General features: G+C 44.8%; 1 protein-coding gene across 4 annotated transcripts; it reads right to left on the bottom strand.

Annotated features, from left to right (window-relative positions):
- Positions 1 to 1,663: 1,663 nt before the first annotated feature.
- Positions 1,664 to 11,766, bottom strand: kif20bb (kinesin family member 20Bb). 4 transcript variants are annotated; one of them, XM_027013437.3, is made up of 29 exons: positions 11,191 to 11,766; positions 10,905 to 10,994; positions 10,648 to 10,767; positions 10,365 to 10,503; positions 10,099 to 10,283; positions 9,919 to 9,979; positions 9,602 to 9,799; positions 9,316 to 9,427; positions 9,137 to 9,208; positions 8,748 to 8,897; positions 8,389 to 8,551; positions 7,745 to 7,996; positions 7,531 to 7,667; positions 7,310 to 7,439; positions 6,921 to 7,125; positions 6,772 to 6,833; positions 6,568 to 6,687; positions 5,234 to 6,414; positions 4,922 to 5,060; positions 4,700 to 4,822; positions 4,516 to 4,618; positions 4,281 to 4,400; positions 4,107 to 4,201; positions 3,857 to 3,988; positions 3,197 to 3,376; positions 2,963 to 3,037; positions 2,263 to 2,398; positions 2,033 to 2,166; positions 1,664 to 1,925 (listed from the first exon to the last, which is right to left on the bottom strand). In XM_027013437.3, the coding sequence occupies exons 1-29, from the start codon at positions 11,293 to 11,295 to the stop codon at positions 1,818 to 1,820; spliced, it is 4,827 nt and encodes a 1,608-aa protein (XP_026869238.3). In that variant the 5' UTR covers positions 11,296 to 11,766; the 3' UTR covers positions 1,664 to 1,817. The 4 variants fall into 4 exon arrangements, with proteins under 4 accessions (XP_026869238.3, XP_081554301.1, XP_081554299.1 ...); XM_081698175.1 differs by having other exon boundaries at positions 4,585 to 4,618; XM_081698173.1 differs by having other exon boundaries at positions 4,516 to 4,822.
- Positions 11,767 to 11,878: the final 112 nt, after the last annotated feature.

Here is an 11,878-nt window from a genome sequence, read left to right as displayed (position 1 = left end):
AGGATATTGCTTATATAAAAAGAAAATGTTGATTAAATTAACTGCTACAGACGATGTACATCAAAAGCTGATTCTAAATGATATTTCCTATAATTTAAAACTATAGAAATTTCACACCAGAATAAAAAATAAGTGAAAACTAGCACTGGCCTGTCCAAAATCTCAAATCCCTCTGCATGACAGCAAGACTAGCAGATTAGCAGTCATGCTGAAGTTTAACTACCCCACAATCAACAAGCTGCCACCTACTTCACGCCTTCTAGAAATGACATCACACAGCAGCAGAGAGAGGCGCTCTCTGCTCGCCAGCACGGATAAACTTTGGAAGGCCACTCTCACTGGGCAGTTAGATGATGAATGAACATGTCAACCAGTTCATCACTGGATGGCAGCGGGTCAACCTGTATACTTTACATTCAACTGTGTTTTTTGGCCATATTAAATTCTAGCAAGTAAGGCATAAAATAATTTCACCCCTACTGAGATTTTCTAATGTCATGAGTTTAGATTTTGGGCACAGAGCTGATTTCTGGTTAAGTGATAAATGTATTCAGATTTGATTCATGAAAGGACTTAATGATAATATTTCCCAGACATGGGAATGTTTTGGTCTAGATTGCTGTAGCAATGGTGAATGACTACTGGGAGTCATTTTAGTCTGGGTTTAGGTTCTCTCATGGTTTGGGAAACTGGAAATATTTTTGAAAAATTAAAATCAACATTTTTGTTATCTTAAAAATCAGCTTTATTATATTCCGCCAAAATGTAAAAAATATACTCTAAAACAAACCTTTAGAAAAACTTAAAAATGACAACATGGGGCGATGGTAGAAGGCACAGAAGCAGGATACAGGAGCGAGCGGCACGTGGAACAGGTACACAGATAGCAGGACATACAGCGATAGACAGATGTACAGGCACTGGAAAACACAGAGAAAAGCCAGAACAATTATAACAGGGTCAGGAGAAGACACAAACGCAGGCGCCTATACAGATGACAGATCCTGGTTGTGCAGGAACCAGGCAGGCGGCCAATCAGAGCTGGAAATACAGCTGGCACATCTGGGAACCAGAGGACCGCCGTGGCACCTGGCCGATTACAGGCGAACGAAGATTACTGTGGTATTCACATCAGAAACGTGACTCTTCACTGCGTTTTGTACTGCAGGTATTTAAGATGGGGCATAGGCACAAGAAATCGAACTTGAGCCGAGAGGTGGAGTGAGGCCAGTTTTGGTTGCAACGTCACTCCAAATGACTTCTGTGTGTGGGGCGGGCAAGCACAACAGTGAACATGCAGCTGCACCTCACGCAGAGATCGAGAGGTGTCGGCTAAAATTTATGACTTACTCTTCTCAGATGACAACTACCTCCGTCCACTGACAGTGGTAACAAATGACTGAGACAGCATGCTGACCCCTCACAAACATCTAGAACATTCCCCGAGCCACTCACCCTAGATTGAGAGTCACTCCACGCCTTGCATGAGTGCACGACAGATTTAGTGGTTTTGCTTTTGCTCACCACTTACAAAATGTACAAAAATGTACAGAACTAACTGTAGTAGAACAATTCAACATGGATAAGAGGACCCGAGTTTGATTTTTGATGCTTATCTACCTCAATAACGACATCCTCTTATCGTAAAAAAAAAATATTTCTCAAAAAAAAAAAAAAACAACAACAACCCCACCACACTCTTAAATCATTTATATACATCATCCAGGAAAAATTCAATTCAAATCAATTTTCAGAAGACTCCGATTTTCCTTTTACTCTTAGTAAACTACTTCACCATAAAATGCATGGCTACAGCTTTATTTACTGATGTACAGCTGTGGTTGTCTTTTAGCAGTTCGTGTTCTAAGCTTCCTCTTGATGATGAAATGATCACTTTCCTTGTCATCTGGATCCATTTCCAACATCTGTGAAGGAAACCAGGAAATAGCTTGAAAACTGTACTTACATAAATCAACTCAGTCAGCCTAATAACAGTAAACACACTACATGAACGGTGCATAGCCCTACTGACCGGATGAGAAGGCGAATCATACGGGGATGAGATTTGACCCTTAAACAGCTTGCGTTTGGACCTCTTGGGTTTGCTGTTGGCTGCCGTGTCAGGCTGTGACTCCGGGGACTTCACCATGGCCATTATTTTTTTGCCTGCGGCGAGCATCAGTTAGCGTCAGAGGGGCGAGGGTGGATGCGAGCAGGGATCAACACCACCCTCAGAGCATGAAATAAGGAGCTGGTGCTGACCTTTGCTCCCGAGCAGGGTTGGTGAACTCTGGATAAAGTCCCCAATCTTCTGCAGGGCTCCATCCTTCCTGCCTCTCAGACTGGCGGGATCCTTACGCTTGAACGGACTGGATTTTTTACCGACTGCCATGGGCGACTTGTGGGAGGAGAAAAAACGGTTTACATTTTCGATGGCACTTTTAGCCAAAGTGACTTAAAATTATGGCCGAGTACAACATAAACAATTGAGGGTTAAGGCCCTTGATCAGGGGCCCAACAATGACAACTTGGAGCCGGTGGGACTTGAACTGGCAACTGTCTGATTACTAGTAGAGTACCTGAACCACTGCGCTACCACTGCCCATTCGTGACACATAAATGCTGAACCGTGATTTTGCTTTAAAATTTACTGCAGTGGATCCTGAAACATCTACGCTGGACCCAGAAAAAGTTTCAAGATATCATGGAGCAAATCCTAGCACTACAAACGAATGAACAATTCTACCAGCAAGTCTGTGAATGTTCATCATCTGCACTGGCCAGTCTCAGGTATCGCCTGAGTGTTTTGATCTAACGCTAACAAATCATAAATGTTCACCAAATGTTTCTTTAAGTATTCACTGATTAAAGTAATAACCGCAATTGAAATTATAGTTCTGGTCCAAGTTATTATGCAGCCATACGTGCAAGACGAGTTTCAACTGATCTTGCAGATACACACCTGCACAGGCAGCACTTCTGCCCTGGAGCTCCCCTGGAGTCGCAGTTTCTTCCTGTTCTCTGACTGCACCAAGTTCTAGATCACACACACACACACACACACACAGCACCAGTTTACAATGTTACTATTTACTAATACTGAGCAACTCGTAAAAGGAATAAAGTAAAAAAAGAATTCTAGGTTTTATTTTTAAGCCAATCGCAGTCCAATCAGGAATCCTGTTGGGGATTTCACCTCCACCGCTGCACTCCGCCTCTTCCGAGCCTTGCTCCCAGTTTTGACCGTGACGGACGCGTCGCCTCCAGGCCTGCGGAGGTTCACGGGGTTGGGCTTGAGGGGGGTGAAGCTGATCTCCACGTCAAGTTTGGGGAAGTGATTATCCTTCTCATCCTCAGTGGAGAGCGCTGAGCAGTCCTGCCAAGAGTCAGCAGACAGAGGGCCATTGATGACCAGAAGCCTCTGAACCAGCAGTGCTGATCTGAGATCAGATCTGTGCGTTTCTTAGGAGATGAGAGGCACATTGTCCGCTGCACTGTCTATCGGTTCTCTGCTGACCTCCAGTGTTGGGAAGGAAGCATTATTACGGACATATTTGGGTTTCAATTTAGTCCGTTTTAACGTCTAGTTTCTGTCAGATTTAAAGGCCATCACTAATTATATAAATTATAATTATATAAATTATAGTCAATTATATAAACTGAGGTTTAGTGTCTGGCATTAACTGAAAAACAGAACTGCTGCATTTCACTTAAACGTGGTCTCTGAAGTGTGTGAGTTTTACCACACCCGTCTCCCTGAGCAGTGAGGCTCAACCCCCCCCCCCAAAAAAAAAACCTTACATCTATAGGCTAAATCTTACTGAACAGCCAGAATGAGAGAAAGAAAAACATTTACCACATCAGCTGGCACTCTGCCATCCGTCTTTTGCTGTGGTTGTCCCGTCATCTGGTCTCTCTGCTTTGCCCTCCGGGGTTCATCGGGGGACAGAAGCTTTCCTCCTGACTGTACCACCAACTTCCTGGCTCTCTGGAACATCAGAAGTAATCACTTCCACTTGCTGCTGAAAACATTCCTCCGTTTCCCCATCAGAAATGCAGTAGCTTGGTAAATACACTGTGATCAAAGAGTACTGAGCTGTGCTTACTGTCCAGTGTCCTGTAGTGTCCTGTCCTTGACCTGCGTGATCAGGACCGGAGGCAGTCGCGTGCTCTCTCTGCCACTTCTTCAACTTCATGAGCTCTGTGAGAAATGGTTGCATGTCATGACCATCTAAAGCGTCAGCAGTCCCGAAAAACGAGCTCCTTAAGCAAGCAGTCACCTTCACTTAGGGATTCGATGACCTTCAGCCGAGCCGCAAGCGCTCGCTCCACCCGCGTCCTCTCACTGTCTGTTAGTGTGAGCTGCATTTCCTCCATCAGCCTGTCCTTGTCCGGAAGCACTGCAAGCAAACACCAGGCTGCAGGTCAGGATTCCTCTCCTTATCTTACGTACTGTAGTATGCAGCATAATAGCCTGGGATTAAGATGATTAGAGCAGCAGAAGTCTTGACAAACATTGGTTCCTCATTAAGGTCTTGCTACCAGTGCTGCTGCGGTGGGGGAAGCTTGTGTTAAAGCGCTTACATTCTTGGAGAGCTTCTTGCGAACTGGACTGTTCCTGCGAAAGACATGGAAAAAACAAACTATGAGAAAACAACATAAATGAAACCCCACATAGGATCACAGACTCGCCACTCACGGTGTTTGGCTGGGCAACAGTCTGCGCTTTGCTAGGCAGGGTGGACATTGCCCGATCCCTCTCCTCCTCTGCGTCGTTCAGTTTCTGTCGCAGAGCTCGGATCTCTTCGGTCAGGGCCGTGACCTGGGGTGGCGGGGAAAAACACAGAGGTCCGATGTGTTGGGTTTAACACCAGCCCACGCGCTGTTCCGATTTTTTAACCCCGATGTCCGATACACTAACCTCTGTCCGCAGGCGCTCAGCATCAGTGCTGCCCTGAGACACCTTGGCCTGGAGATCCAAGATGCGTTTCTCCTTCTGCTGCAGGTCGGCACGTAAGCTCTGAATTTTACCCAGCTCTTCGGCCACCTGCGTCTCGAGCCTGTGTAGACGCAATCCAAACCAATGGGCTGACACTGCATACCATCAACTGCTACTCAACATGTTTTCAGTTTAGATTAGACATACACATCAGACATATGCTATAAGGCAAATTGCATTTTATTACAATAGAAAGGACTCCGAGTACTGCTGAGTAAGGAGACCGGGACTTACTTTAAACTCTCCTGAGCTTTAGTCTTGAGTTCTGCATCTTTACATGCGAGCTCTTGCTCCATTTCTCTTCGTCTCCTCTCTGCCTCCTGGCTTGTGTTCCAGGCCTCCACACTCCTCTTCTCTACCTCTTCTGCGGTTCCACGCTGCTTCCTCAAAGCCTCCCGTGCCTGGGCCAGTTCGCTCTGGCACTGCTGGAGCGTCTCCTGCAGAGATGCGCATTGGGCATGTCTCTCGGCCAACTCCAGCTCCAGCTCCCTGGCTCTCTCGGAGCTGTGCGAGGAGGCCCGCGCCTGCTCCTCGAGAGCTGCCAACCGCTGCCTCGCGCCGTCCAGCTCCACCCGCAGCTCGGAGCTGTGTGCAGTCGCCTGCTCTGCCGCCTGCCTCTCTGCCGCCTGCCTCTCTGCCTCGTAGTGGTCCAGAGCATGACAGGCCTCCTCCCTCTGGGCGTCTCGCTCTCGTCTAAACTGCTCATGTGTGTTCTCCAGCTGGCACAGCTCCTCTCTGGCACGGCTGAGCTCCGGCTCCAGGGCCTCGATCCTCCGGCTCTTCTCCTGCGAGGCCGACATCATCGCCTCGCACTCTTTACGGAGACTCTCGATGGTTTTTCGGAAGGCGCAGTCGGACTCTCGTCCCTGAAAAAGCTCCTGGGCGTGGGCATGAAGCTTCTGCCTCAGGTTCTCCACCTCCAGCTTCAAGGAGCCAATGGTGCTGGACTGCTTGCTACGCTCTTCTTCACCTTCTCTGAGAAGAGCCTTGGCTGTCTCAAGCTCCTCAGAAAGCTTAATTGCTGCACTTATCTGGGTGCCTAAATCGGTTTTCAAGGCTTTGAGCTTGACGCTCATGTCACTGGTCGTCTGTTGGAGCTCACTGAGCTTGCTGGAAAGAGCCCGATTCTCGCCTGCGAGTTTGGCCGTCGCGGCCTTTTCTGCCTCAAGCATGGAGACGGTGCTTCCGTATGCCTGGGCCTGCTTTTTAAGCTCATCAGTGAGTTCCTTCACTTTCTCCTGGAGTGAATCCTGCTCATGTTTCAGCTTGTCTACAAGCTCGTCCCTCTCTTTCAAAGTCAGCACAAGCCGCTGGATTTCCTGGTCCTTCATCTCCTCCTTGCCATCATTGACCAAACACTTGCAATTATTTCTATAATGTAAGATTTCTTCTTTAACGGTATCAATAAAGGCCCTCTGAAGAAAACCACAGTAACAAAAACAGTCACTGCAGGTTTGCCTCTTTTGCAACACTTACAATATCACCGTTTTCAGTACTCCGATATCCTATTGTACGTTGCAGAGCATCAGTATGACAAAGTCTAGTTCATCAGAGTTAAAAGCACTTACTTCCTCATTAGCTGCCTCAACACTGCGATCTAAAGCTGTCTGCAGCTTGGAGATCATTTCATCTTTCTCTTGGCAAATAGCCATGAGCTCCTGACACCTCACTACCCGATTTTCATAATTCTACGAGGAAAAGCATTAATAAAAACACATACACATTTGTAATAACATTTCTAACAACAACAACAACAACAACAACAAACCAACCTTGTTGGCTTCCAGTAGCTGGTCACTGCTTTTCTGCCTCTGCGCAAGCACCGTATCCATTTCTGAAACAAGATTGACACTTCAGTCAGACGGACACGACGCGGGTGAGTCTCCTTTGTTTGCGGTGGGACCAGAACAAGCGAACGCACCCTTGGTTTTGACACCTAGGAGCCGCTGGCTTTCAAGCAGCTCCTCCGCCACCTTGTCCAGCTGTGCCCTCAGTCTGGCGACCACCCCGGGGGACCTGGCCGCATTCTCCAGACACTTCTGTGTCGCCTCGGCGTCTTGCTTTATCTTAGCCAGGTCGCCCTGCATCACTTCCATCATTCCATCCAGAAACTCCATCCTGGCCTCCTGAATAACAAACAAAAAAATATGCTGCTATTGTAGAATTTAAGGATAAACATTAAATACAATAAATTGTTTGTGTTCACTTGGAAAAGGCCTTTTTAAAAAACAAGATTTTCTGGTAAACAGAGTTCTGTTTTAAAAGGTATAAAATGTAAAAAAGGTACGCATGTTACACTGTGGTATTCACTTTGGTTGTGTTGTCAACAGGGCCCGTGTCTGCCAACCCACTGAAAGTTTCGTTGGTTAAATTCTTAAGTATTTCTAATCTCCTTTCAGTTCGCTCTTCTGCGATATCTTTCTCTCTCTGAAGACGTTCACTGGGAAAACAAACACGAATGTTCCACATCAAGTGACAAAACACCACTGAGAGAACCAGGATGTTGTGACAGGAACAAAAGCATTCTTTACTTGTAATCCTTTTCCATATCAGAAAACAGCTCCATGAACTCCGTGGAAACTTCTTGACGGATGCGAGATTCCATGGCCAATTTTTCCGATTCTTCATTAGAAAGCTTTTCCCGAAGCTCTTTAATTTTCTGATGAAGCTGAAATAAAAACACAAAATCATTAAATACAGTGTAAAAACAGGCAGAGTTCTGACAGTGTCAGAGAGACGCGGCACCTCGTGCAGCTCTTGATCTTCAGCTTCTTGGACCGTGTTTTCCACCATGCTCTCCTCATCACATTCTTCTTCCTCCTCCATTTCTTCATCATCCTCACCCTCCCGTACATCCTCTAAACTGGTCTCCCAGGCAATCAGGGTGCGTCTTCTCATCCACTCTTTCTTTTCCACATTGTTGAGGATCATGGAGACATCTCTGGCAGATTTCTTGGGTACAGCGCTAGATACTGGTTTTGGGTTCAGGACGACAACCTACATAGTGGGTGAGCAAAACAAAACATTCAGTCGATTTCCAGATTCTGAAAGATCAAAATGCTTTTTTGAACCACCTGCATTATTTACATTTATAGCATTTAGCAGACGCCCTTATCCAAATATTAGTACAATAAAGTGGCATCCCTGTGCTCCCAGACTCTGGCGGTTTTAGTCTGCATTGCAATTTATTCTCTCCCTTACATAATAGATCACAATGAGATAAAAGTTCCTAAACCTTATGCATGTAAACCTACTAAAGAGATGCTCAACTGCTTTTCTGCAGCCACTCATGTGATGCTGCCAGGTAAGAAAGCGCTGTGCACCAGGCGATCCGAGTACGGAGGTGGTGGTGGACACCACCTCCATGGCCTGACTGTAGCCTGACTGACCTTTTGAGCCAATGCAGAAAATTTGAGCACGTTCAGGGTTTCGTCGTACACAGAAGCACACTGGTTGATGTTAACTATCATGCAGGCTTTTCCACGGCCACAGAAGAACCCCTGTAGGTAGTGAGTTAGCTTGCTATCTCTGAAAGGGATATGCTGCTGGAACCTAGTAGGAGTAAAAAGAATTTCAGCTGCAATAATGGACAAATAAAGGTACTACGCTCACATTTGTTTAACCCAAATGTTCCCTGGCTCAGCGTGACCTAAAAAGAAGGCATCATCAACATAACACACACAATAATTTTCTTATCAATCATTCAGTGTCAGTTCTATTTGGGACCTGAGAGGTGCCAAAGCCTCACTTTGAGTAGGTCTGATTCAGCCTCAGGGCATTAATGCATTTTCCCAGAGTTAACAGGGATGTGTTGATGTTCCCAGATTCTTTTAAGCGCACTCCTCTGTTCTGGGTCTTTGTGCATCGCTCTGATCCTGCAAGATCACACAGGGACAACCTAGAGGAGCAAAAGATTGGGTTCACAATCACCAAATGCTGGGAGAGCACCACACTACACAGCACTGAGTTTTCCTATTTACATGGAAGCTGCTCAACAAGTGAATAGCTGTACAATTTGATGATGCGTGCACACAATCATTTGACTTTCTGACAAAAGTATTCTAGCAGGGAAACAACAATGTGTGCTGAAGGTTTGGCATTTAGAGCCAATGGTTTACGAAAAGAGAAGGTTCTTACTCGCTGATTGTCTGGACTCGAGGAACACCCACATCTTCAAGTCGTAGGACTCGGATGGAAAAAATGCTGTGACTGAGAAGAACACATGCGTATAAGTTATAGTCTTCTACAAATGCCTGCATGAAAACACCGAACATGAGCAGGTCAACTTCAGTAGTGGAGAATGTGAAAAGCAGTACCTTCTGCTTGAAACACTGTTGATCTTTGTAGAAGAGAAACTCTGATTTTTCCTTCCAATCTTTAAAATTCTGTAGGCTTCATCTGCACTGTTTACCTGGATCCAGGTCTGATCTGTCAAAAATATTTAAAGACTACTTTTAATAAGAAAATACCTGTAATAAAAGAACATAATTTTTATGATTGGTCCTAATCAAATTAACAACCAACATCTAGCAACTGCACTGCTGGAGGTTAAAAAGGTTAGACTACCACATGTAAAGCTCATAGGTAAAGCCATCTCATTACCTTTGACAAATGTGTTGCCTTTGACATCCTGGCACAGTCGCAGTGTGCTCCTTCTCTGGGAGCCACTTGAGACAAAGTCCAGCAGGTCATGGATATTTTCATTGTATATCTCACTGAAGGACACCCATATTGAGAACTTAATGTTGGAGTCCTCCTCCAAACAGAGACTTTCTCCATCTAGTTCACCATAACTATAACCTAAAGAAAGCAGATCAAAGATATTTAAAAAAAGAAAGAAACTTACTTGCTACACCTCACAAAAACAAAAACAAACAAAAAGCCTACAAATATGCAAATAGATTTGATATTATACTTGCCCTCAAGTAAGGAGCTGCAAGTAGAATTTGACACGTTGCAGGTGCTTTTTTGCAAACCACTCTAGAGGAGTAAAGGATTGAAAAATAAGCAAAATCCTTCAGAATTCATTTGCACCAAGAGAATACACTTTAAAATGCATGCAAACATAAATGGCCTCCTAAGACAATGTAAAGTTGCACCTCTTTTAATCTTCTTAGAAGGTTTTTCTTATTTGTGGCTTCCTCATCCTGCTGATCCTTGGTCAGCCTTGTGAAGTCTATGCAGCGGTGGGGTTTAATGTTGTTCTGAGTATAGAGTCGTCCTTCAATGCTGTTAAAGATGACATGCAGTGACCTTGGCAGAATTCCCCCATCGGTTTCTGGGCCTTAAAATCAAGAGGGAAAATATGTATCATGTGTCTTTATTTTACTTGCTGAGGCAAGACCACACAAAGGTAAAATCTCACCTAAAAATGTGAATGTTTTCCCAGCATTGGTAACTCCATAAGTGAAAATCAAGGAATTTTCTCCTTTGAGAACGTCCTTCACGAGTGCTTTCGTTGTTCCGTCAAACACCTCCCTTTGGGTTGCATCCGGACCATACACCTGAAAATTGAACTCAACAGTTTATACAGCATGCCAAGCACACCTATACCCTAGAACATGCCCCCAGGCCTGTCCACAATCAGTGCCGACACGGGGGGGGGGGGGGAGAACCCAACAGTATGTGACAATGCACCACTCTCAGACCTTTGAAAACTGAAAGCGCTGAGCGACTTGTGGTCCCAGTCTTTCACTTTGCCTGGCTGCTAGAGATGATCTCGGGGCTTTCAAAACCACCGTCTCCGGAGGATCAATTGAAATACAGCCCTGTTAGGTGACAGCACAATTTAAACAATTATGTTAAAATTATAATACATGATATACGTTACATTATAATGGTATTACATATGAACTTTCAATTCAGTAGCTTTAGCTTCATCACTTCAACTCATCTTTTTCAGTACCTGTGATTCACCAAAACCACTCTCTGTAGAGGTAAATGGACGTATTCGGAGATAAACCTGCAAATGTTCCTTCTCCAGCAGGACAGACTCCTACAAGGATATAAATGTTTTGGGCTTTTTTTTTTTCTTTCTTAGAAGCACATCCTGCACACTGCACAGAGGTACGTGTGTAATAAAATACTTTCGAGCATGTCGACCTATCAGCACTGCAGCCACGTAAAAAACAAAAGCGTCTACCATAAATAATAAACACGAGTCTCAGAAGGGAAAGATCTGCCAGTGTTACCTGGTATGTGGGTACTTTGGAGAATTCTGCAAAGAGATCTTTTCTTAAATCTTCCACAATTACAGCTCCTACTCTCTCGGGTTTGTAATTTAAGCAAGACTCCATTGTTTTAAGGAATAAAAGAAGAGCGCCCGTAACCAAGTTGCTAGGTGATATTAATTAACATTAATATTAGCTAATACAAACAACGGACGTGCAGCTAGTTAGGATAAGTTAGCAAGGGAAGTGGTATTGACCGATATCTAACTACTCGTAGCTATAGCTGTAAAGCTATTCTTTAAAACTATGCATGATGTCTTACCAACATTATTCATGTCCAAAGAGGAGAACATGAATTAAAGATATAACACTAGCTAGCTAACCTAGCTATCCAATCAGGTCAGCAAGCGAATCGAAGCTAAAAAGCCCAACTAGCTGTCTTAGCTACCGGATACTGAAACTGAGAACCACATACAGTTTGTACAAATGTGAAATACACCGACAGAACTAAATCATCGTCTTTACTTCGACTCCTTCTCTCGAGTTATACTACCTAGAACTCAAAAAATGCCAACCTCAGCGCTACCGCTAGCTAACTACTCCTACCGCGGGCTTCTATTTAAATTCCGCCAATCGGAACGTCCAAATCAGCCGAAAAGCCTTGTGGGAGCAGGAGCCATAGTTGTGTAGGGTCTATTGTTTTATCATA

This window comes from Electrophorus electricus, chromosome 15, assembly GCF_041902795.1.
Source record: "Electrophorus electricus isolate QZ-2024a chromosome 15, ASM4190279v1, whole genome shotgun sequence".
Taxonomy (NCBI): Eukaryota; Metazoa; Chordata; class Actinopteri; order Gymnotiformes; family Gymnotidae; genus Electrophorus; species Electrophorus electricus.
This window is presented reverse-complemented; position numbering and strand designations above follow the sequence as displayed.

Excerpts from the sequence above, each read along its gene's own strand:
- kif20bb (XM_081698173.1), bottom strand. The coding sequence starts at position 11,295 with ATGGAGTCTTGCTTAAATTACAAACCCGAGAGAGTAGGAGCTGTAATT. Across the intron at positions 3,377-3,856 it reads GCAGAGTGCCAGCTGATGTG|GACTGCTCAGCGCTCTCCAC; the intron begins GTAAATGTTTTT and ends GACTCTTGGCAG. Across the intron at positions 1,926-2,032 it reads ATGATTCGCCTTCTCATCCG|ATGTTGGAAATGGATCCAGA; the intron begins GTCAGTAGGGCT and ends TTTCCTTCACAG.